The sequence below is a fragment of the Cucurbita pepo genome, chromosome 12 (assembly GCF_057944985.1).
Source record: "Cucurbita pepo subsp. pepo isolate OVF chromosome 12, ASM5794498v1, whole genome shotgun sequence".
Lineage (NCBI taxonomy): Eukaryota > Viridiplantae > Streptophyta > Magnoliopsida > Cucurbitales > Cucurbitaceae > Cucurbita > Cucurbita pepo.
This window is the reverse complement of record NC_141809.1, coordinates 1,293,950-1,318,829: the sequence shown is the minus strand read 5'-3', so window position 1 is coordinate 1,318,829 and position 24,880 is coordinate 1,293,950. Positions and strand designations below refer to the sequence as shown.

Genomic DNA, 24,880 nt, shown 5'->3' with positions numbered 1-24,880 from the left:
TCTTACACAAAAATATTATTATTTTAATCGGGTAATGCTAACTCCACCGCCTCTTGCCTATTGACGTTGCGGAAATGTACGGGGTTGTCGAGTGGGTTCGCGTGACAGGCGTGTGAGGTTATCGTGGCCGTGATATTGTATTAGATATTTCGTTATTTACCCGCATGTGAGCACGGGAAATGGATGAAGATCCGAGGTGGGTGCTTATGCAGCAAGCGGATAGGATGTGCCCAATCATGGAATGACACGTGGCTAGAGTAATTTGTTTGTCTTTTCCTTTTTTCCTTTTTTTTTTACTTTTTACTTTTTTTTCTTAATTATAAAAGTGGAAGTAAATACCGAAATTTGACCGCGAGGTGGGACCGGATGACACGTCATCAAATGCTGCCACATAAGACGAACGTGACAATTGGCCTGGAGGGAGGGGAAAGGAAATTATTAATATAATAACAAGTGGGGCCCATGGGTTCTCGGAAATTCCGCGACCGTGACTCAGAGTTTCCTCCCCGGTGTTTAGATGAAGCTTGACCGTGCGATGGGGAGGATCGGACGGTCAAAACACGGCGCACTGATCGACAGGGAGGGGCCTGTTTGGTTCGGTGCCAGCTCGGCGTGGATGAGTTTAGGGCTAATTTATTTTATTGTTTTTTTTTTTTTAAAAAGGGAGAAGGTGGCTACGTCAGACAGTGATCCAACGATGGAAACAGTGGTGATTAAGGAGATATAAGAGATCGGGACCGTTGATTTGTATGAAGAGGAAGTGCTTTTCACGTGGACCCCAGTAATGAATTTCTGGAAATATCGGCAATTTAATTTAAATTAAATTAAAAAAAAATGAAAACGTGGAAACCGAATAATGAACTTGACCGGTTGGAACCATATTTGATGCGGCCACCTAGATTCCTTGCGATCGTCGTGTTGCTTTTACCAACGTCTTCGCTACCGGCTATAGCCAGTCACCACATCTTTTGGAAAAATTCAAGGAACCCCTAAAACTACGATCCTGGCCTACATTTTTCTCTCTCATCACTATATCTGAGTTCTGAGGGGGAAATAAATAAATATATTTTTTAATTAAAAAAAAAAAAAAGCAAATTAAAATTGTTTTTCCTTTTTGTAATTTTTTTAATAATTAATTGGATACTGAAAAAAAGGAGAATAAAATAGGAAAGCGGTAGCGAGTAAATATGGAAGCTTGGAAGGGAAGAAAAGACTGTGACACGTGGCTGTTTGATGATAAAGTAAGGGTCCCATCGCTGCCCTATTCTATTCAACGTCCAGGATTTTGCCATGGTGGCTTTTGCTCAAACGGTGACCGATGGATCTGTCGGGAACGGACGGTCTGGATACCTTGGCGTTTGGGTAGGTTAAATCGTAGCCGTCCAGTGGGGCTTGGTGTGGGTTTCGTTTTTAAGTGAAATAGAGCAAGAGCAAGAAAGAGAACAGAGTTTGAAGGGTGGGGGAGAGAAGAAAAAGAGAGAGAAGAGATAGAGAGAGAAAGAGAGAGAGAGAAGGAAGAACTAACGAGCTCCAGATAAAATCGATCGAGGGATTAGATTAGCGAAAAGCTACGATTTTTCTTCTTCTGCAGTTCATCTGATTGATAGACTTCTTCAGTGGAGGAATCTTGTTTCCTTTGATGTTTCTTCTTTGATTTCTATACCGCTTTTCAGCCGGGATTCTGCAATTTCTGGTGTTATTTTCCGGCGATTTTTCAGTTTAGGGTTTTTTTTTTTTTTTTTTTTGGGAGAGAGATGAGATTAGTCCTCATGTATGGTTGATTTGGAGGAAGGGACGAAGAATCGAATCGTATCTGATATGGATAGGAACAGAGAAGCTAGAAGGACGACGACGAACATGGCGGCCTCCAACGGGCTCTCTAGACGGAGATACAGGACTAGTAGTCTCCGTGACTCTCCAGGTCTCAATTTTCTCAGATCTAATTCATTTCGATGATGATGACTACTCATAATTACCATTCCTTTTCAGTTTTCTTTGATTTTGATTTGTACTGGTTTTTCATGTTTCTCTGTAGAGGATGATGGACAGTTGGAGTTACAGGATACCGTAAGATTAAGAGATCGAGGTAGCGGGAAGAAAGATCGAGATCGAGATAGGGATAGAGACAGAGATCGGGACCGTGAAAGAGATCGGCTAAGTAGGAGCAAGAGGAGGAGAGCCGATAGATTGATTCATGGTGGTAGCAATAGGGAAGATGGAGGTGAAGATAGTTCTGAGGAGAGTGTAAATGACGAAGAGGATGAAGAAGACGACGATGGCGGCGGTGGTGGTGGTGGTGGTGGAGCGTCCGTCAGAATGCTTCCGCCAAATCCGGCGGCGATCTTGAGCCATCGGAAGACTTTTCCACCGGCGAAGAGTTTCAGAGCAGCACCATCGTGGAAAGCAGCCGATGAAATGATTGGTGTGTCGGTGCCGAGAAAAGCCCGGTCAGGTACAAAAACCGACTGGAATGGATTTCCTTGAACTGATTCATAAAAAGAGGGATTCTGATGATTCTGACGTTTTCTTTCTGGTTTTGTGTTTGTTTTAGCCTCGACGAAACGGTCTCATGAATGTTGGCCAGCAGCGACGGGCGGCGGAACGGTTATAGAGGCCATTAACCGGCAGGCTTCAACATCGCCAGTGAGGCCAAGTCTTACAGCAATGGCGGCGACGTTTCAGCCTCCAGCCTCGCCTTCTTCTTCCAATGCTCCGGTGAGGAAGAAGCTGGTCGGTCTTTGGTCTTACTACTACTCCGTTTATATGTTTTCTGATTCTTTTTTTGGGGGAAAAAGGGGTATCTGACGAGCCGTCTGCTGTTGTAGAAGCAAACCGGACCTAAACTCCGGCCGCTCAAATCCTCCTCAAAACCATCATCCACGGCTCAAGACGAGATCGAGATCGAGATTGCTGAAGTCTTGTACGGTATGATGAGACAGCCTCAAGGTCCTCCCAAACAAGAACCCTCTACCACTGATTCCATGAAGTTCGATTCCAAATCAACCACTGATGCCAAATCCAGAGTTTCATCGCCGATTTCCAACTCTTCTGATTTGCCTACCCCTTCCATTTTGCCTCAAAATTCCAGTTCTTCTGTCACTCCGATATCAACCACAGGTGGGTATTTTTTTATGTTTATTTTTGGGGTGAGAGCTCTGAAATCACTCGTCAGATTATGCTCTTTTTCCTTTTTCAGGAACAACAGTTTTTCAAGTTTTTTTTTAAGAATCTGACACTTTTTTTTTATGTATTCGATGTGAAATTTGCAGCACCCAAGAGGAAAAGACCGCGTCCTGTGAAGTACGACGACGAGAACACCGCCACCTTCAGCCTTCGGAATAGCCCCATTTCATCAAGAGCCAAAGCTGAGGCCGATCAGCCGCCTACCAACGCCGAGATCCCTTCATCAAATGTGGACAAAGTTTCAGGATCTGCAGGTGAAAATGTAGTTTCAAATGAATCTGCTAATTCTCTGGCTTTACCGGAGTCCCGTCCAGAATCTATGAAGGTGGACGCAACCAGTGCCATGCCCAATTCCAAGCCATTGACTGAAGAATCAGACGGCAAAGATTTGGGTTCTAGCAAGGAAGAACCCCAATCTCCCCTGAAGGAATCAAATGGCCCTAGATTAGAAGATAAGCGAGAGGATATGACAGCGACTAAATCGTAAGCACTTTTTTTTTTTTTTTTTTTTTTTTAAACTTCAAGACAGACCTAATTAATTCATTTCCTCCTTTTTTGGTATGTGTACAGAAATTCATCAACATTCGATGCTGAGAACCAGCGGGATGATAAGTACAAGATAGATCTAATGGTCAGCACAATTTTCTTCATCATCTTCTTCTTCTTCTTCTTAATACTCTCAGTCAATTTTTTTTTTTAATATTTTGATATGAAAATTAGACTTTTCGTCCTTGTGTTGTTGTGTACAGGCTCCTCCACCATTACGAGCTTCTCCGGAAAGAGAGGGTGAGATTGATTTTGTGGCCGTAGATGCTAAACCTATGGTCATAGATGCAGACACGGTAAGCGGGCCACACCTACCTTCTCCTCCCCACTTGCTTTAAAGCTATATGGCCCATGTTGGAATTTATTGTATATAATCGAGTTTGGCTTACATTTATGTAGGAAATGAAGCCTCTGATAAATGAAGACGACAAAGGAACAATCAGACTTGGGGGGGCTAAAGAGGCGCTGAACGTGGAGTCGAAGGCTATACCAGCTGAAGAAGCTGATTCAAAGAATCCCATTGCTTGCAAAGATAGGAATTTTGACCTTCAGCTTGATTTAGTTAAGACGATTGATAGAGATGGCCCCAACAAGCTCCACCAGCATGTGCAGAAACAGCTGCCGCAACCCAGCTCGGAAAAGGCTGGATCTGCCGGTAGGTTCCCATTTTCAAATCCCAGTCGCCCATTCTCTCCTTTTCCATATCTTGTTTTGGTTTGAATGGGTTGCTGAAAATCTTTTTTTTTTTTTTTTTTTTTTTAACTTTCTTGTTCAGTACAAGCGGGCTCTCTTCCTTTGCCCATGTCTCTACCTGGCTGGCCAAGTGGGCTGCCTCCTATGGGGTACGCTCGCCACAATCTGATCCTCTTACCAGTATATATTGGTGCTTTTTTGTTCTACTCCCATTGGAATGACGCTGTTGTTTGTTAGCAGATATGTGGCACCACTACCAGGAGTTGTGTCTGTGGATGGAAGCGCTTTGCCTGCTGCTGCCATGCAGGTAGTTATATCTGCATATTTCTGAACTTTCTTCTTTCTACTTTTTCTACTGTTATTTTGTTCTCTTCCTATACAATTCCTAAATCTATACTTGTCTGCCTGTTATTAGCCGCCAAATTTCCTTTTTCCTCAACCTCGGCCGAAGAGGTGTGCTACGCACTTCTACATTGCTCGGAATATATTGTATCATCAACAAATTGCGAGGATGAATCCATTCTGGCCAGCAGCCGCAGGTTCTGCTTCCTTGTTTGGGGCCAAGCATGGTAATCTCAGCATCGTGCCCTCTACAGATTTGCAAGGAAATCTTCCGAAAAGCGGGGTAAATGCAATGCAGGATAAGGGACAGAGCCTCGGAATGTTTACGGGTCATGCTGGGAAGGATAGGGGTTCTCAAGCTGTTAACGTTGTCGATGCCTCTCAGAGAAAGCAAATTTTGCTTCAGCAAGCTCTACCGCCGGGAGCACCTAGTAATATCCTGGTATAACTACCTCAACAATTACTTTTGTTGGCTGGCATAGGGGTGTACGTTTTTTTTCTTCTTCTTTCTTCTCCATTTCTAAATAGGCTGAATTTTTGGTGGCTTGTGTTGAATTTCAGCATGGCCCTGCTTTCATTCTGCCTCTGAGCCAGCAGCAACAGGCAGCTGTAGCCACATCGGTTCGGCCAGTTTCTGTGAAGTCTCCTCCTCCTGGTGGGAATGCCAACGGCAGTGTGGCTTCAAATGCTTCAAATCCAGCCTCTGTTAGTACCTCACCCGCTGCAGCGATGAGTTTCAACTATTCGGGTGTGCCTGGCAATGAACCACAGTATTTAGCCATTTTGCAGAACAATGGATATACTTACCCAATTCCAGCACATGTAGGGGCGCCGCCTGCATATAGAGGAAGCCACGCTCATTCAATGCCGTTTTTCAACGGGTCGTTTTATTCTTCACAAATGCTTCATCCTTCGCAGCTTCAGCAGCAACCGCCACCTCAGTCTCACCCTAATCAACAGGGACCTCAAAATGCTAATACTGCCAATGGTTCCTCATCGTCTCAGAAGAACATGTCTAATCAGCAGCAGAGGCCACATGGGAGCAGTTTCAGTGGGAACTTTCAAGGCTTTCCTGCATCCAGAAATCAACCATCTCAATCACAGCACCCACAGCAGCAGCAAAACCACGCCTCTCATCAAACAAGGCAACATGAGTCTGAAATTGGCGGTGAAGATAGCCCGTCCACTGCTGATAGTCGAGTGAATCTTGCTAATCTGAGTGTCTACGGTCCAAATTTTCCAATGCCAATGCATACTCCTAATTTTGCTATGATGCCTCCTGCATCGATGGTGGCCGCAGGTGGGGCACCTATTGACAAGAAACAGCAGCCTCAACAACAGTCACAGGGTTCAAAAGGTCTGGAACAATCTCAAACTATTCCTTTGTCTTTTGCTCCCAACGGGGCGCCCAATGCTCCTGGGCTTGACCTTTCATCCTTATCACCAAATCATCCTATTTTTCAAAGTCTTCCTGAGATCACCAGGCAAGGGTATCATCAGATTATGGCCGCTGCCGCCGCTCAGGTTGCTCAGCAGAAAAAGAATTATCGTGTAGCAGAAGAAGGAAAAACCACACATTCATCGGTTGGGGAGGATGAGAGAAAAAATATGTCTGTTAAGGCACCTCCAACTGTTGGTCAGTCCATTGCCTTCTCTAGAACTGATTTAGCTGAGACATTAATTTCCTCAATGCCAGCTGGGGCTGCTGTTGATAGCTCTGCAAGAACTCTCAAACTTGGTTCTACTGCTAGAGCTTCAGGTTCCGTTATGCCGTCTGGGATGAGCACTGTAAATATGTGTGGTTCCCAGCATCAACTACAGCGAAATCATCATCATCAGCAGCAGCAGCAGCAGCAACAGATGATTCAGCTTCAAAAGCAGCAGCAATATGCAGCTGCTGCAGCTGCGGTAGCGAGGACGAAAACATCAGCAACAAATAATGGCAATGTTTATGCCGAGCACCCTCCTGCGTCTTCGATGGCTGCGAAGTTTCCTAATGCATTGTCTTCTTTTTCTCAAAATCTTGTCCCAAGTAACAGCAATAGTCCTGCTCAATCTCCTCAGTGGAAAAATTCTGTAAGAACCACTTCATCTCAGGTACCAACCCCCCCTCATTCTTCATCTAATACATCATCTATCAAAAATCTTCCCCAACAGCAGCAGCAGCAGGGGCGTCCACAGCAAAACCACTCTCAGATTTCTTTTGGGGCGAGCTCAAAATCTACAGCACAATCACAAGGACAGCAACCTGCAAGCAGTAATCATCCGCAATCGCCCGGAATGATTGGCTCACCAACTAATTCTTCACTCTCAAAGGGTGCCGGTGGAAGCCCACGGACAGCTACTTCGGGTTCCATGAGTCACAAAGTTGGTCAATCATCTTCTTTATCATCACAGCAGACAAAGCATCCTACATCTATGCCCCCTCAGAAGTTATCTCCTGCTGGTGGGCGAAACGTTACATCAATTCTTGGCAATAATCAAATGACCTCTTCAAGTTCTGGAACTAAATTATCCCAACAGTCGCAGCAGCAGCAACAGCAGCAACAGCAACAGCAGCAACAGCAACAACAGCAACAGCAACATTTGTCGAAGCAATCATTGCAGCAAGCCCAGGTGCTCTTCCCTTATATGCAGGCCCAAGTTTCCCATTCAAGTAGCAGTCCAACTGCTTCACCTTCAAGCGGTTATTATCCAAGGCGTCGTCCTGAGCAGCAATCACAATTGCAGGGCTCAGGAGGAACATCCTCAAATGGAATGCTATCCCTATGCCACCCTGTTACACACGGAGGTAACAGCACTACTGATCCTGCTAAGGCCGTTGCTGCTGCGGCTGCAGGCACAGCCAACAATATGAAAGGCGGTAGCTTATCCACACAAGCCATTCTCCATCCTGCTCAGTTTGCTGCTGCACAGTCCTCCGGTAATCCTCATCAACTTGTACCTGCAGGTTTTCCTTACGTGCATACCGCTGCAGTGCAAGTGAAATCAACAGAGCAGAAACAACCTGCGGGTGGGTAGAATTATGGCCCTTGTTCTTAACCAACCATCCAGCTATTATTTCAAATCAGGACTGAAGACATGCAAATGGTGCAAGCCCAAGAAAGTAACAATGGGCATATCTTATGGCAGCCTGAGAAGAAATGAAAGTTCAAATAGCTAAGCAGCGGCAGTCTGATTGCCCGTCGGACTCTTAAACCCACAATTTTGGAAAGCTATGAGAGGAAGTGGGAAGATTGTCCTCCATTTGAGAGGGTGCTTCAGCTGTGGGTTGTTCAGTTATATGGTGGTTTGGTCTGGATGGGGGAGAGGAAAGGCAATCAATCAATCCAAAGAAGAACCTTTGATTAAAGGGGGGCAGCAACACAGCCAGTTCGCAGAGGAAAAAAAATCAAGATTTCCTTCCCTTCCTTCGGGTGGGTTGTAATGGTGGAGGTTCTTTTTCTTCCTTAAATATTTGATTTCATTACCTTTTTTGAGGTTTATTCTCTCTTTAAGAGCCATAGAACAGTATCTTTTAACATATTATGTGCAGTGAAAAGGGGGTGTAGTTGTATATGTTTGGCACATATAATGGGTAGCCCTCAAATTTTTTTGATTTAAAACAAAGCCTGTTGCCTTGCCTCGCCTCGCCTCGCCTTGCCTCCTTTAAATTCCTTGTTGTTTTCAGTGACCCATGTGATGAAGTAGTAGAAAAAGCTAACACATTCATGTTCTTGAAGCTTTTAATCTGTATCTGTGAGATAGTTTAAGAAAGATGAACAATGGTGATGTCTGTGGAGTGTATGGTGGAGTGTTGATTTCATCTTTTTCTGTGATGGTAGTGGAAAAAAGAGGGTTGGGGAAACAGTCAAAAAAGGCAGAGAAATTGTAGTCGTCGACAAAAGAAGGTTGTGGAAAAGGGAGGCCCTCTTTTGTTGTCAATATCTCACTCGTGGCTGTGTTAGAACAACTTTTATCTGTATCTCCTTTTTATGTGGGAAGAAATTAAATGTTTTGATTTGAAGAACATTTTGTATTTATAACCAAATTTGCGGATTAGGACTGAAAGTCTGGGGTGGCTGTGGATGTGGCTGAGTAGGAAAAGGACTGGAAGTGGGCCTTTCACAACAATCAAGGTCGAGGAGATAGGACATACGTTTCTGACATGTTCCCTCTATTATAACCTAACAAGATAGATCCTCTTGCACGTGTCTCCCTTGTGTATTTAATATTTTCCAAGTTTTTAAAATGCATTTTTTAATCAAATTTTTAAGATTTTGTTCATAACCCATGTACTATTATTAGATGTTGTTGAGGTAAATGTCGACCAAGAGTTATACGTTAGCTAAGCAGTTGTGTTGTCTTTCTTGCTTGTTAGTCTATTACATTACTTTCGAACCCTCTTCTTCTCAAAATGGAGTTATTAGAGGTTTGGGCATACGTCATCTGACTAATTTAAGTTGGACTGACTTACTCGGTGGTGTGAGTTAGTGTCGCACATGGATAGTTACCTATAACTCAAGATTGCAACAAAGTTGAAGATCTCCCTCCTATCTTGAAAGGGAGAGGCAAAAGGAAGATACATTGTTTATCACCTTGTTAGGGAGAGGGACCCATTTCCATGGGAGAATCTATTCAAAGAATAATGCCCAAAATATGACCATTTTGTTCTCTAGGCATTGCTCAAATTTATCTTTACTGACATCCAAAGATACCCTTTTTACCCTTTTACCCTCACCTTTCATTTTAAATATTATTATATAGACGAAGAAATTTAGTATGTTACATTCCTACTACATGATCATGTAACGTTATTTACTCAGCTAGAGTTGCTCCAAACAAAATACACTGAAGGGTCATTCCAGTTTATTCATGTACCTCTCCTATACTCGGGTGTCACAAAAATAGTGATAGACATCTATCACAATAGGTATTTAGAACTGAGATATCGCAGAAATAAACGTTTCTTATGCAAACACCTTTCAAACCGAGACTCTATAGCATATATAATTATAAAAGAAACGTTGAAAGAAGGGAAGTTGGTAGATGTTTGATGGAAGTATTGTGAAATAATAAATGATGGGGCATTTATGTCTCAAAATGGAAAGCAATCTATTCTTTTCTTTCTTATCTCTAATCTTGATGTTGTAGGACCTATTTGGCATGCAATCTTATTTCTCTTTTTTTTTCTTTTTGGATTCTTTTTTTTTTTTAATGTTTTTAGTATATTCATTATATAATTATAATTATATAAAGTAAATTCATAAATTAATTAAATAATTATGAAACTATTTAGTATTCAAAATAAAATATAAATATAAATAAATATTATTTAAATCAAATTTTATTGTAATAATTTTAAAATTAGGTTGGAAGGTTTGCCCAACTTTAAGTCAAAGTTTTGGTCTATATATATATATATATATATATAAAGGCTAGAAACTTCTAAAAATAATAATAAATAAATAAAAGAATGTTGAAAAGGTGAATTAAAGAAACTTTACTCTAAAACAAACAAAACAAAAAAGAATTTAAAATTAAGCTTTATGATTCTTTTGACAATCATCTTCCACTTTTTTTTTTTTTTTCTATAAAAAAAAGAATGTTATCGAAACCGTCGTAATATGTTTAATATAGCTAAATAGTAGGCTGCCACGTTTGAGTGAATGAATGGAATGAAGGTGCTAAAAGAATTCGTGTTTGTTTGTGAGGATAGTGTTTAGTTTTTTAAACAAGTCAAAACAAGTAGGTAACGTGACCGTGTCATATGAGATATGGAAGAATGTCGAGGTCATGGTGCCGAATTCAAATTTCAAATCAATTAACATGAGATCTCACATCGGTTGGAGAGTGGAACGAAACATTCCTTATAAGGGTGTGGGAACCTCTCCCTAATAGACATGTTTTAAAATCGTAAGGCTGACGACGATATGTAATGAGCCAAAACGGACAACATCTACTCGCAGTGGGCTTGGGCTATTACAAATGGTATGAGAGCCAGACACTAGGCAGTGTGTCAGCGTGACGTTGGACCTCCAAGGGGTTGGATTGTAAGATCCCATTAGTTGAAAAGAGGAACAAAGCGTTCCTTATAAGGGTATGAAAATCCGTTCTTAGTAGATGCATTTTAAAACTGTGAACTTGACAATGATACGTAATAAGCCAAAACAAACAATATCTGCTCAGTGGTGGGCCCAGTATAATTCAAAAAAAAAAAAAAAAAAGATTTGTTGTATATTTTAAAAGTCATACCTCAAAATCATTATTAATTACTTATGTACACTTTTTTGTGGGCACACCATATCTTCATTTATAGCCTCACTAATTTATCAAATTAAAATAATAATAATATTATTAATTAATAAAATATTATTATTTTTTTATCATTTTCAAAACAAATACGTTTCCATTAAAATAATATTATAAATGCTAAAAATTATACTTTTTAAATATTTAAACCCTAATTTTGAATCTAATCCCTTAATATTTTTTTTTATATATATATATTTTATTTAACATTTACTTAATTAAGCATTTTTATAAAAAATAAAGGACATTTTGGAGGGAAAATTGTCTTGTAATTATTCTATTTTTATTATCACAATCATGAGAGAGAGAGAGAGAGAGAGAGAGATCGGACGGTGGAGATGAGATGACTTTAGGAATGGCCATCCAAAATGTTGGGATAACATATTTATTTATTTATTTATTTAAATAATATATATATATATATAAGGGATGAAAAGTGGGCCCTACTTCCAGAAATGTTTTTTTTTTATTAATAAATTATTGAAGGGGTGGGGCCCGCAAAGAAGACAAAAAGTCCCGCGTTCTTTGTTCTCATTATTCCTTCCTATATACTATACGCCAATTTCAACATTACTTTATATTATTTATTTATTTATTTATTTATTTATTTATTTTCAAATAACATTAACTTTATTTTCGTACATTATATTATCTTATAAGAAAATAAATAAATAAATAAATAAATATGCACACTTTCATTTTATATATATATATATATTTTTTTTTTTTTTTTTAATTATCAATCCAACGGTCCAAATTAAATAGATGCTGACCTTACCATTCTTTTTAGTGGTCCCCACACCCATCCTGAAATTTCCACTTTTACTAAAATATCCTTCAGCTTTACTCATATTTTCAATTATACTTTTATAAAGTGATTTTTTTTTTTTAATACCAAACATTTATTTTTTAAAATATTTTTAGAATTTCAAATTTTTTAATTAAAATAATAATTAAATCATATTAGCTCTCGTAGTTTTTTTTGGTTTAACTAAATTGTGAGATCTCAAATGAAATATTTCTGGTGTGAAAACCTCTTTTTAGTAGATGCGTTCTATACCCGTGGGACTGACAGTAATACGTAACGAGCTAAAGCAGATAATATTTATTAACGGTGGGTGGGTTTGAGATGTTAAATGAATCGAGATGTTAAATGAATCAAATTCAAATTGACGACGAACTAGTTGGATAAATAATTATTAGTATTTTGATGTAAGCTAAATAGTTGGAATTAATTAATTATTTATTTGGATATTATTATGTCATTGGATTTTTATAATTTTGTTGCTAATATTATTAGTGTTTCTTGACTATGAAATCACCAAAGCTCTCCACTTTGGATAATTGGACAAATTCAATAATCATTCATATTATTCTTTCAATAAATAATTATTACAATTTATTTCAGCATTACTTTAAAAAATATATTTATATGGTTTTTATCGGTCGAAAAAATTTATCCTAAAGATTTTATTCAATTGGAATTTGGTTATTCGCCACGTACGAGGATTCTCACTAAATGTCACAATCATAATCTTGCAGTAGTGGAACAATGATTGTACGACACTTATTCTAACCAAACTAACAAATCAGCGGTGAGAAATTTAGACTTTGCAAACAATGTCTGCGTATGCTGAGTCTTGAGTCCTATTTGAGAGAGATGCTTTAGAAAACGTTAACGAGGAAATACATTAAAAAAAACAATTTGAACAAAAGTAATGTTATAAGCTAAAAGTGATTAGGCAACAATGACGGCTTTGCTAGCATATAACCCGAGTAAGAAAAAGTGACCGCTAATCATCCCCTGTAGTACATTTTGGGGCATTTTAGCCTGACAGGTATGGACATGATTTTGGTGAAGGGATATACATCCCTATATTGACACAACATGAGATAGTAAACACATATCTAAGATGAAAGCATGTAAAAGGGGTTTGGAACACGCATGTGGCCATGGACAAGCATGATCGGGGCGTCCGATATGCGGCCATAGACAATACGCTTTAAACAAGCATGACCGTGACACTAAGCATCCATGGTTGAATTGTTAAAGCTTCAATTCCTACTATTTGCACACCAACGGGCTCTCCAGTAAGTCGATTGGAATTGGTCGCATGAAAATTATTATTATTTTAATAAAAAAAATTTAAAAAAAGGACGTGTCTAATTGATAGCCGTTTAGGAGATGTTATACTAAATTGTTTTATGTGCAGAAAACAGCATCTTTGTTTAGGTCATCAGATGAGAGGCCATGATTGGTGACCAAATAATTAAATATAAAAGGTAAATACAACTCATAATATAAGACAAATTTCAGAACCAACTCTTCATCTCTCCCACATGAAATCACCTGGAATCACGCTAAAACTATATAATATATATATATATATATATATATGTACTCCTCAAATTTTGCTCAAAAGTTGAGGTGATCGTCACCCGAGATACTTAGATAAATCTAAAAGAACGAGTTCCATCACGTCAACTTTCCATTCGACGTTTTTCTACTCTAAAAGTAACTTTGGAATGCTTCATGGCAAAAGTAACTTTGGAATGCTTCATGGCCCAAGATACTTAGATGAATCTAAAAGAACGACATTCCACCATGTCAACTGTTTATTCAATGTTCTTCTACTTCAAAAGTAGCTTTGGAATGCTTTAAGAATAAAAACGAGCTATTAGGCTATGACCGTGACCCGAGATACTTAGATGAATCTAAAAGAACGACGTTCCATCACATGAACTTTTCGTTCATCGTTCTTCTACTCCAAAAGTAGCTTTGGAACGCTTCAAAAATAAAAATGAGCGATTAGGCAGTGACCATGACCCAAGAAACTTAAATGAATCTAAAAGAATGATGTTCCATCACATGAACTTTTCATTCATCGTTCTTCTACTCCAAAAGTAGCTTTAGAACGCTTCAAGAATAAAAATGAGCGATTTAGGCAGTAATGAATCACAATATGTCTGGGATTAAGAATGAATAATGATGTATGTTTCCAATGTTTCCAATGTTTCCAATGGTTAACTAACAGTGGGTAAATTAATATAATTACCCAAAGTAATGGTTCCCTCCCCCCAATCAGAACTGGGTTTATGAGCCTACATATCATGGATAGCACCTTTCCTATTCTAAACAGCTTTCTAAAACAATGTTTCTTCTCTCCAGACATATCCTCGATTACTCGAATCGAAACAGTTGATGCTAAATCTTAGTAAAGTATATGAGTGATAAAAGAGATGACATTAGAACCGGGTTAATTCGAGCATGCCGATGCAGGAACTTTGTTCGTCAACGCAGCCAGCTCCTCATCTTGCTGTTGCTTCAAGTACCTTTGGGCAGTTGAAGTCATAATCTTGACAGAGAAGTTCATGATCATGAGCCATACTATAGTGTTCCAGATGGATGAAACTGAGAAATCCCATTTGGCCTGAATGTGACAATGGCCCATTTTAGCAGAGACAAGCTCAGGCAAACAGATCAATAGGATGTTCAGAGAGTTACCTTGACATTAGTGGCCGCATGAGATGGCGCTTTCAGATACTTAGCTTTGATTGCATTGAGCTTGGAAATGAGCTCGGGCAAGACCGATGAAAATCCAGGCACGAAGCTGAGTATCCATATTAGTTCGTTTTCTATCCAATCAAGAAGTTGATTGTTGCAAACGGCAATGATGAAAATGGTCTGCACAGGACATGATAAACACAGAGATCTCAAAGGATGTAGAAGGGATTGAGTGGCGTTCAGAAAGTGCAGAAGTTTATAGATTGATAGTAACTTAGCTTCTTGCAAACCAAGTCGAGATAAAGAACCTTTACAAACCTGGATGTGAGTTTTGATAATTGCTTTTCCGACGAGCGTGGCGAAAAAGAATTCCCAGAAAGGAATCCCGAATTGTCCACACATAATGCCCGCCAAGTCAAACAGAGGATTTGGAACCTGAAAGATAGCAGAAATGAGCGTACTTACATTTCTCTGAACAAATCCGGGCATTAAGACTAGCTTACGTGAAATTTTATCCCACGAGACAACTCTCGAAAATCGAATAAGATGTTTAATAACCGAGGTGGGAAGGTGGTTGCCACCAAAATGTATTTGCTTTACAATGTGTTTCTTTGAACAACTTAAGATGAAGGGAGAAAAATCACATGAAACTAGCAAGCAGTGGCAAAGAAACATGAAAGAATAAAGTCTTGACTAACCGAAGCAAGCAGTAGAATAGTAAGGAAATTCAAATGTTGAGCGTGTGAAAGGAACCATCGCTTCACTCTATTTAAGTATGTTGGAATGAATCCATTAGTTTCCCTCGAAGAGGCATCTAGTTCTTCCATTGCTTCTGATCTGCCACCGGAGAGGCGTGCTGCATAATGGAAGAAATATATTTGAACAGATATGAAAAGCATAGCAGCAATGCCAAGAACAGTACAGCAGCAAAACAATAAACATACTAGAACATGTTATTTTGCGATTGGACTATTTCAGTTCACAGACTCGTATTGTTGGTCTAAAACATAGCACTGATCGCAAAGTTCAAATTAAAAACTAGAGCGAGCTCCTGACACGCTCTTTCATAATTCTCTATCATCATCTTGACAAAAGAAAGGTTTCAAAAAGAAGTCCTCACTGGCACAATGCCTGAAGTCCACTCCCCTTCGGGGTTCAGCCTCCTACTTGGCACATCGCCCGGTGTCTGGCTCCGATACCAATTGTAACAGCCCAAGCCCCACCGCTAGCAGATATTGTCCGCTTTGGCCCGTTATGTATCGCTGTCAACCTCACAGTTTTAAAATGCGTCTACTATGGAGAGGTTTCCACACACTTATAAGAAACACTTCACTTTCCTCTCCAACCAATGTGGGATCTTACAATCCACCTTGGGGATCCAGCGTCCACGTTGGCACACCACTCAGTGTCTAGCTCTGATACCATTTGTATCAATCCAAGCCCACCGCGAGTAGACATTGTCCTCTTTGGGCTTTCCCTTTCGGGCTTCCCCTCAAGGTTTTTAAAACACATCTACTACAAAGAGGTTTCCACACCCTTATAAAGAATGTTTCATTCCCCTCTCCAACTGATGTGGGATCTCAACCCAATTAATCATAAGCTAAAACTAACTACACGATGACCTTGAAGCCAAATGTCTTGCCCAATAGTTTCTTCCCATGATAGCATATCATTGATTAGATAAGAGAAGAGGGATCCCCCACCCAGCGTAAACTAGAGGAGACCTTTCCAATTATTAATATCACGAAAAGGCTGTAGTAGTGAGAAAGAATTTTACATCTCCAATTGGTAAAAGATCACAAAAAAGTTCAAAATATTTAAGATCGCAGTAAACATTCAACTAAAGTAATCGATATGTTTAAAAAATTTGAAGGCATCGTATATTAAATGGTATATCAAGAATTTGTCTCTCCCATTGGGAAAAAGATAACAAAGAAGTTTGAACCATTTCAGATCACGACAGACATTCAACTAAAGTAATCAACATGTTCACAAAGTTCGAATAGATTTTTTCATACTCGTGCTTCTATACCATCTATTATCATTCAAGAGGAATGAATGATATCACCCCCATTATCAAGAATCATGTAAACATCACTAGAAATTAAGGAGGAATTGACATTATAACTTTTAGGAACACCAATAAGTACTTATTTTCTCATACCTGCCCTTGAGATAAAATACGGAGGAAGCTCTCCTAGGGCGGTCCCAATACCCCACAGAATTGCCTCTATCTGAACCATTGGCAATATGCTGCTGAGTGGGACTCGTGATGTGAAAACTGCAGGTCCAAATTCTGAACAATCCTTCTCGAGCCACGATGGGCCTCTTTTCAATTGTATTGTGTCATAAGTGGCACTCTTCAAGTCCACTCGACCACACTGCACCGCCTTTATCGTGAAAAACCCAATGTGAGGCCCAAGATAAAGGACAAAAGTATGCAGACCAGACCCTGAAATAATTACCAAGATAGGGAGTGAAATAATACACTAAATACAATCTTGATCATAACAGAAAGATGCAATTTAAATATCACAGAAAAATGTTGCCTTTTCCAAAGAAGCAACAATAATCAGCATTGCTAACCATCATTTAAACCAAACAACATTAATTACCAAGACCAATTGATGATGCAACTCCAAGGATCACCCACCACAAGCCGTAGTCAAAGTATTTCACAATCTCCTCAACATGCTGCAAAACACAGAGAATTTATTTGATAAAATGATTGCCTCAAAACTGGAAGGCAGTGGACAAATCAATAGCAAAAAGCCAATAATGTCAAGAACAGAAATAAATCGACTTCCTGAATATGAAGGAGGAACAAGGTAGTTTATGAAGAACAGTTTGATTAGGACATCCTACATCTCTTCTCTATCCACCATCTTAACAATTCCTCTAAATACTTACAAGTTTCAATCTCTTCTGTAATATGGCATTTCTACTGGATTGGTTTTTTTTTTTCTTTTCTTTTCTTTTTTTTTTTTTTTTTTTTTTAAATGAAGAAACTTGACTTTCATTCAGATAAAATGAAAGGTCCACAAAAAGGAGACAGACTACAAGAAGGGGCTCCAAACTAAATAATTACAAAAGAGCCGCGAAACAAAGGCCCAAAGAGAAACAGGGAATCTAACAAAGGACCAAAAGCCGCCATAAGAACTCTCACATCTTCTAAAGATTTTGTTGTTTCCCTCTACCCAAAGCCCCCACAAAATAGTGCACGCCCCAACCTCATCGATTATACATGTGGTGTATAAACATTGTGACAGAATTTTCAAAGCTATAAATATAGTAACTCTCAAGAGCCTACACAAATAGGCAGGAATTTAAATACACGACTTTTATTCACAGAACATGTGAGATCCTACATCGGTTGGAGAGGGGAACGAAGCATTTTTGTAAGGGTTGGAAACCTCTCCCTAGTAGACGTGTTTTAAAAACCTTGAGGGAAAGCTCGAAAGGGAAAACCCAAAGAGGACAATATCTGCTAGCAGTGGGCTTGGGCCGTTACAGAACATCACTCGTGGGCATCCATGATAAAACAATATCATAAGGCAATCGTTTTCTTAGAACTTATCACATTTGAGATGGTACGGCATTAAATCCACAAATAGTAAACCTAGAAAAATGTTGATAAAATATAGAATATACATCCAGAAGGCTGCCATACTAATTTACCGTATCAAATCACCAAATATACAAATAGAAAATCACAAAGATGCTTCCACATGTCAGCAGGAAAAGAATACCATGGTTTATGCAAAATAAAGTAAAACGTGCAGATGCATAAATACACACACAGTGTTGAAATAAGTGAATATCTGAAGCGAACATGAATACAAACAGTAGAGATACCTTCTCATGTGGCCCTTCGATCGTCAAAATCAAAATTCCAGCTACCCCAATAATCAAGTGTAAGAGCAAAAACCAACCACCTTTCGCTAAAATGTATGCAATCGAGCGTTTGCTATATTGAAGAACACCCAAAATGAAAAACTTCAATGTTTTGAATGGTTGAGTCACCAATGTCAAATTTTCGAGTTCTTCCTTTTGCTTTCTACGTAGCTCTGCAAATTATGATAACTTCATCAGGAAATAAAATCCAATGTGAACGATCCCAAGTTAGGTTGAATACGAGAGAATACGCATTCTCGTTAGTTCCATAAAAAGTCAAGTGAAAGCAACAACTAAAACAGTAAATCCTCGGACACAAATCGGAACTGAAGAAGCAAGACACAGATGCATTTCAGTTTTAAAACTCCAATAGATCCGGAATTAATATTCATGTTTCCACGCTCGTTTGCAATTAAGCAGTAAAGCCAATCAATCAAAGCCCCTTACCACGCATTAACAAATGCATTTCTCTTCATTAACACACTTCAGCAAATCCCCAGCCTCAATTCTCTCTTAAAAGCTAACAATAATGACAATCTAAACAATATAAAACCCAAGGCTCTAATTACAATATCAACTACCCTTCTTGCAGATACGAGTCTTACCATCAAAATCTATCGATGATATAGTAAATGATTAAAACAAGCTTCCAAATAAGAAGGCCCTAATTTCCTTCAACTTTTCTTGTATCAATGCTTCGGCCGAACAAAAGATAAATTACGAGAGACAGGAATACTTGCCTGAAATGGATACTTCAGAATCATGAGAAGCAATGGAAGCTGCTTCTTCAACAGTCCCCATTCCGCAAACAGCAATTGGAAGACCGTATCGAAAGGGAGAAAACGGAGAGAAAAAAAAATCTAGTTGCTATCGTATTCTCTTGTATTAAAAAAAAAAATGGTAACATCCAGATCAGAGATCGACAAGCATCATGACGAGAATCGAGAGGAAAAAACAGATAGCAAAAATTCAAAATCCAGCACCTGTTCTTGAAGATCGGAAAACAAAGGGAGGATAGAGAGAGAGAAAAGAGAGGGAAATCAAAGGCGTTTTTGGAACGAAAATCCGCTCTGCAGAGTTTATCGCGTCTTCATTCGCCCCTCCAAGATCGAATCTTTGGTTCTTTCCTCGATCGATATTTATTTTCCCCCAATTTTGAGAAAATGTTTGTCAGATTGTTTCTTGGTAAATGTAATTAAAACGTTATGTGTAATAAAAAATTAAAAATACAAAAATTTTAATTTTTTTAAATAAAATTTCAATATTGTTAAAACTAATATATATATATATAACTTTTAAAAATTGTATTAATATTTTTTACTATATACCGATAAATACGACCAAGAAAAGGGGACAATTAACTCAGTGAACCGGTAGCTACTAAAGAGTAAACGGCTTATTTTTCCTTCCTGTAAGTATAATATGATGAGCCCAAGTTACGAGCAGTCATTTATGAGTTTTACTATATACCGATAAATACGAGCCGTCATTTATGAGTTTTAGAAGGTGATCTGGGTTATTCTCTCGATGATGAAGCTTATCTCCATCATGTCACTGGTCGATTTTGACTCGTGTTATTTTGAGAGTGACAATGGTATGATATTGTCAACTTTGGGCTTCCCCAAAAAGCCTTGTACCAATGGAGAGAGTGTTACTTGATTATAAACCCATGATCATTCCCTAAATTAACCGATGTGGGACCTTCATCCAACAAAATTGTTACTCGTGGATTGAGTTGGAACATTTTTTAGAACCAGTACAATCGTTCGGGTGGTAGATTTTTTAGAACCATTAATTATCTCGAAATGTTTACTATTCAAATAAGAATAATAAAAGCTAATTAATTATATGGTTGTAAATTATAAGTAGAGTTAATCTCAAGCTTCTTTTACAAAGGTTTTCATCATTAAAGTAGCTAATTAATAAATAATTATAATTTATAATAGACTTAGCACCAACTAATTATTTCATTATTACTCTTATAATCTGGGTTGGTACCATCAATGGGAACACAAAAAAATAATAAAATAAAAATAAACCTCTGAACTCTCGAACTTTTGGGCCGACCAAAACTAAGCCCAAATGGATTGTAGGAGCATCAGAGTATCTTGCATGTCCCTATTGGATTGTCCTTTATCGCCACTTGGGCCTAGGCCCACCTAAATTAGAAACAAATATTTTAAATATTAACTTTTGAAAATAATAAACTTTCATTTATTTTCTTTAATTTGAATGATAATTAAATAATATATTTATATTTCGTTCTCTCCTTCCTTGCACCATTTTTTGGAGTGGGTTCGTTAATTGCTTTTATTGGACTCTACAGACGCATACACTGAACAAGTTGCATCCCATCGGTATCAATTGCATCTATTAGACTTTACGTATACCTGCACTCGAACGTCACGTCACATTTAAAGAATTGTACTGAAGATGTTGAGAAAAAGAAGAATAAAAAGATTATTTGTTATAACTCCATTTATTCTGTTACTAATAGATTATGAATCAACATGTTAAAAAGTTAGACCTAAAATTTATTCTGTAGCAGTCCAAGTCAACCATTAGCAGATATGATATTATCTTATGTTTCGTTCTCCTCTCCAACGGAACCTCACATGTTTGAAACCTTAATATGCTTCCCGGGGTGACAAGAAAAGGACAAGAAAAGGAGGGCATCCTACACTATCCTCTCATGGAGGCAAAGCTTAATAACTTTTTTAAAAAAATTTAAAAAATAATAATTATCAATTAAAAGGTCTAATATGTGATTTACCTTTAACCCATTCCTTAATCTCCACGTTAAAGAAAATTCATTAGTGCTCTGTTTTACTTCTGTTAAATGCAATGCAACAGCCAACAGAGAGCTTCCAATCAATCCAGTAATTTTGTTGTTCTCCCTCACCCATTGTTGCAGGCTTCTTCTTTCATTGCTCTGTTTCAGTTGACAATGGGTGTCTGTCCTGGCGTGGAGATGCTTCAGAAGCTCTTGGAGGAGTTTTTCTCCAGAAACTTGATGAAGTTCGGCTATGGCGGCGGCCACGGCCGAGGGAAGAGAATTAGAGGCTCAGTGGTGATTATGAAAAAGTGCCTCCTTGACTTCAAAGATGTTAAGGCTTCGATTCTCGATCGAGTTCATGATTTCTTTGGAAATGGCGTTTCCATTCAGCTCATCAGCTCGAATCCGCCTGATTCAGGAGAAAGATTAGGAGTGGGGAAACTGGAGAAGTGGACAACGACGGTGACGCCGTCGTTAACGGCGGAGGAGATTGAGTTGAGAGTTTTCTTTGAATGGGAGGAGAGTATGGGAGTACCGGAAGCTTTCATCATTAGAAACAATCATCGGAGCCAGTTTTACTTGAAGACAGTGACTTTGCAGGATGTTCCCGGCCATGGCGGCTCTGTTCATTTCGTCTGCAATTCTTGGGTTTACCCTGTTCATCGCTACACTTACGACCGTGTCTTTTTCTCCAACAAGGTAACATTTGGTCTGCTTAGATTCTTCATTTTGGGTTCACAAAATTTTGATTCTAAACCCATGAAATGATTTTGTTAGAGTTACCTTCCAAGTGAAACGCCTGAGCCACTGCGGAAATACAGAGAAGAAGAGCTTGTTAATCTCCGTGGGAATGGCGTTGGAGAGCTTAAGGAGTGGGACAGAGTTTATGACTATGCTTACTACAATGATCTTGGAATGCCAGACTCGGGAAAGAAGTATGTACGTACCGTTCTTGGTGGCTCGAGCGAGTTTCCTTATCCTCGAAGAGGACGAACCGGTCGAAAACCTGCAAAAACAGGTTCAGATTATGAACTTTCAATCAATTCTATCATGTGGGTTGCTAGTACACTTGTAACTAATCATTGACTTGGTTGTGTTTTACAGATCCATGCTATGAATGTAGGTTGCCTCTGTTGAGTTTAGACGTTTACGTGCCGAGAGACGAGCAGTTTCGGAACCTGAAATTCTCGGATTTTCTAGCTTATGGTTTGAAGTCCATTGTTCAGGCATTGCTCCCAGAGATCAAATCTTTATGTGACAAAAATGTTAATGAGTTTGATTCCTTTCAAGATGTTATGAATCTTTATGAAGGAGGAATGACCCTACCAAATGAAATACTAGGCAGCGTTAGGGAACTGGTACCTTGGCAGCTGTTTAAGGAGCTGATGCGTTCCGATGGCCGACAATTTCTGAAGTTTCCCGTGCCTGATGTGATCAAAGGTATGCAAATATAATCTACGCTCTCACTCAGATCGAACCCTATGGCGTCGAGCTTTCAAAATGCTCTAATGGAATGCTAAATTAATAATTCCAGAGAGCAAAACAGCTTGGAGGACAGACGAGGAGTTCGGTCGAGAAATGCTTGCTGGAGTTAACCCGGTCGTCATTCGTCGACTTGAAGTACGACAGGCTTCATATCCATAACATCGTTTACTAGATTCCCGAGGTTCATTTCATCCATAATTCACTTTAAATGTTGCTCTCTAGGAGTTCCCTCCAGTCAGCAAGTTGGATTCTAAAACATATGGGAAGCAGAGTAGTTCGATTACAGAAGAACACATAGCAGACCACATGAATGGGCTCACTGTTCATCAGGTATTGCATATACTTCATTCATCTCCTTAAACTGCATATCTTGATCTTATGTTTCTTGATGATCAGGCTTTGGATATGAACAAGCTTTTCATTCTGGATCATCATGATTCACTGATGCCATACATCAGTAGAATAAACTCAACATCCACAAAGACATACGCTACCCGAACGCTCCTCCTTCTGCAGGACAATGGCATCTTGAAGCCGTTAGCTATTGAACTAAGCCTGCCACACCCACAAGGTAATCATCATGGAGCTGTGAGCAAAGTTTTCACTCCTGCAGAAAGCGGTGTCGAGGGATCGGTTTGGCAGTTGGCTAAAGCTTATGTCGCCGTGAACGATTCTGGTTATCACCAGTTGATCAGCCATTGGTATTGTATCATAAAATCCTAGAACAATCAAAACAACATACAGGATTGATTATCTTCCTCGACTAATTTACTCCATTTACAGGCTGAACACTCATGCCGTGATAGAGCCATTCATCATTGCAACAAATAGACAACTAAGTGTTATGCACCCAATCTACAAGCTTCTTCACCCACATTTCAGGGACACAATGAACATTAACGCCATGGCTAGGCAAATTCTCATAAATGCTGGTGGAATTCTCGAAAGCACTGTATTCCCAGGAAAATATGCCATGGAAATGTCAGCAGTTCTTTATAAAAACTGGGTTTTCACAGATCATGCACTCCCAACAGATCTAATCAAGAGGTGGGTTGTGTTCATTTCAGCCAAAATCAATTTCCTATAATCCTAAATTTCATAAACATGACTAGAAAATTAAATTCTCATACCCCATTTGCAGAGGAGTGGCGATTCCTGATCCAAGTAGCCCCCATGGCCTCAAGCTTCTGATAGAGGATTACCCTTATGCCGTCGATGGGCTCGAGATCTGGTCTGCAATTGAGAAATGGGTTATAGAATATTGTTCTTTATACTACGAATCAGATGAAATGGTTCAAGAAGACACAGAAGTTCAATCATGGTGGACAGAGCTTCGTAATGTCGGGCATGGGGATTTGAAAGACGAACCATGGTGGCCGAAAATGGACACAAGAGAAGACCTAATCAAATCATGCACCATCATAATTTGGATCGCATCAGCCCTGCACGCCGCAGTGAACTTCGGGCAATACTCCTACGCCGGGTACCTCCCGAACCGGCCAACAGTAAGCCGACGGTTCATGCCGGAACCAGGAACGCCGGAGTTCAAAGAACTGGAGACGGACCCGGATTTAGCTTACTTGAAGACGATAACAGCGCAGCTACAAACACTCCTCGGCGTGTCGCTGATTGAGAGTTTATCTCGACATTCGGTGGACGAGATTTATCTAGGGCAGAGAGATACGCCGGATTGGACATCCGATGAAGAAGCAGCGGCGGCGTTTGAGAGATTTGGGGATCGGCTGCGGGAGATTGAAGAGAAGATTTTGATGATGAACAAGGATGAGAAATGGAGGAATCGAGTTGGGCCGGTGAATTTGCCGTACACATTTCTGTTCCCAAATACCTCGAATTTCTACGAGGAAGAAGGCCTCAATGCCAGAGGGATCCCAAATAGCGTTTCCATCTGAAACATCCTTCCTTAATTAAACTAATTAAATATTAAAAATAAAATAAAATATATTAAAAATATTAATATATAATATTTAAGATATATTTCATCAATAATATATTTTTTAAAATTTTTCAGTTCTTTTCAATGGGATTGGAGTGTCCCGTCTCTTATTTCAATATTTATCCTCGTGAAATTCTCCATTTATTTTTAATGGAATTTGAGTTGAATTATCAATAGAAATTTGTCGGATAAGACGTATTTTTCTATATAT

General features: G+C 39.1%; 3 protein-coding genes and 1 long non-coding RNA gene across 13 annotated transcripts; 2 read left to right on the top strand and 2 right to left on the bottom strand.

Moving 5' to 3' along the window:
* The first annotated feature begins 1,450 nt into the window (after positions 1-1,450).
* LOC111807464 (protein TIME FOR COFFEE) lies at positions 1,451-8,775 on the top strand. Of its 5 annotated transcripts, XM_023693200.2 has the most exons (13): positions 1,451-1,921; positions 2,036-2,452; positions 2,552-2,730; positions 2,826-3,117; positions 3,270-3,666; positions 3,754-3,814; positions 3,933-4,025; positions 4,129-4,384; positions 4,505-4,571; positions 4,663-4,729; positions 4,838-5,206; positions 5,326-6,840; positions 6,922-8,775. In XM_023693200.2, exons 1-13 carry the CDS (start codon positions 1,774-1,776, stop codon positions 7,783-7,785), a joined length of 4,725 nt encoding a protein of 1,574 aa, XP_023548968.2. In that variant the 5' UTR covers positions 1,451-1,773; the 3' UTR covers positions 7,786-8,775. The 5 variants fall into 5 exon arrangements, with proteins under 5 accessions (XP_023548968.2, XP_023548967.2, XP_023548966.2 ...); XM_023693199.2 differs by having other exon boundaries at positions 2,552-2,715; positions 2,829-3,117; positions 5,326-8,775; XM_023693198.2 differs by having other exon boundaries at positions 2,552-2,715; positions 5,326-8,775.
* Positions 8,776-14,007: 5,232 nt separating this feature from the next.
* On the bottom strand, positions 14,008-19,615 carry LOC111807285 (vacuole membrane protein KMS1). Of its 2 annotated transcripts, XM_023692946.2 has the most exons (9): positions 19,438-19,615; positions 19,195-19,333; positions 18,416-18,627; positions 17,176-17,254; positions 16,725-17,012; positions 15,259-15,416; positions 14,879-14,995; positions 14,561-14,740; positions 14,008-14,486 (listed from the first exon to the last, which is right to left on the bottom strand). In XM_023692946.2, exons 2-9 carry the CDS (start codon positions 19,253-19,255, stop codon positions 14,313-14,315), a joined length of 1,269 nt encoding a protein of 422 aa, XP_023548714.1. In that variant the 5' UTR covers positions 19,256-19,333; positions 19,438-19,615; the 3' UTR covers positions 14,008-14,312. The 2 variants fall into 2 exon arrangements, with proteins under 2 accessions (XP_023548714.1, XP_023548712.1); XM_023692944.2 differs by having other exon boundaries at positions 19,195-19,615.
* A 1,580-nt stretch (positions 19,616-21,195) lies between these two features.
* On the bottom strand, positions 21,196-24,226 carry LOC111806990 (uncharacterized). 4 transcript variants are annotated; one of them, XR_015423070.1, is made up of 5 exons: positions 24,084-24,226; positions 23,846-23,948; positions 22,593-23,751; positions 22,178-22,478; positions 21,196-22,037 (listed from the first exon to the last, which is right to left on the bottom strand). It is a non-coding gene; the product is annotated as an uncharacterized LOC111806990 (long non-coding RNA). The 4 variants fall into 4 exon arrangements; XR_015423071.1 differs by having other exon boundaries at positions 22,593-23,665; XR_015423069.1 differs by having other exon boundaries at positions 22,593-23,434.
* Positions 21,387-24,680, top strand: LOC111806989 (putative linoleate 9S-lipoxygenase 5). Of its 2 annotated transcripts, none has more exons than XM_023692545.2 (8): positions 21,387-21,929; positions 22,008-22,248; positions 22,335-22,670; positions 22,765-22,850; positions 22,938-23,045; positions 23,112-23,416; positions 23,499-23,762; positions 23,857-24,680. In XM_023692545.2, the coding sequence occupies exons 1-8, from the start codon at positions 21,402-21,404 to the stop codon at positions 24,623-24,625; spliced, it is 2,637 nt and encodes an 878-aa protein (XP_023548313.2). In that variant the 5' UTR covers positions 21,387-21,401; the 3' UTR covers positions 24,626-24,680. The 2 variants fall into 2 exon arrangements, with proteins under 2 accessions (XP_023548313.2, XP_086984910.1); XM_087128784.1 differs by having other exon boundaries at positions 21,399-21,929; positions 22,008-22,282; positions 22,354-22,670.
* Positions 24,681-24,880: the final 200 nt, after the last annotated feature.

Coding starts and splice junctions, on each gene's coding strand:
- LOC111807464 (XM_023693196.2), top strand. CDS start 1,774: ATGGTTGATTTGGAGGAAGGGACGAAGAATCGAATCGTATCTGATATG. Junction 3,815..3,932: donor AGTACAAGATAGATCTAATG/GTCAGCACAATT, acceptor TGTTGTGTACAG/GCTCCTCCACCATTACGAGC. Junction 5,207..5,325: donor GAGCACCTAGTAATATCCTG/GTATAACTACCT, acceptor GTTGAATTTCAG/CATGGCCCTGCTTTCATTCT.
- LOC111807285 (XM_023692944.2), bottom strand. CDS start 19,255: ATGGGGACTGTTGAAGAAGCAGCTTCCATTGCTTCTCATGATTCTGAA. Junction 17,255..18,415: donor TCGAAGGGCCACATGAGAAG/GTATCTCTACTG, acceptor TGTGTTTTGCAG/CATGTTGAGGAGATTGTGAA. Junction 17,013..17,175: donor TGCATCATCAATTGGTCTTG/GTAATTAATGTT, acceptor TAATTATTTCAG/GGTCTGGTCTGCATACTTTT.
- LOC111806989 (XM_087128784.1), top strand. CDS start 21,402: ATGGGTGTCTGTCCTGGCGTGGAGATGCTTCAGAAGCTCTTGGAGGAG. Junction 22,851..22,937: donor TCGTCATTCGTCGACTTGAA/GTACGACAGGCT, acceptor GTTGCTCTCTAG/GAGTTCCCTCCAGTCAGCAA. Junction 23,417..23,498: donor CACCAGTTGATCAGCCATTG/GTATTGTATCAT, acceptor CTCCATTTACAG/GCTGAACACTCATGCCGTGA.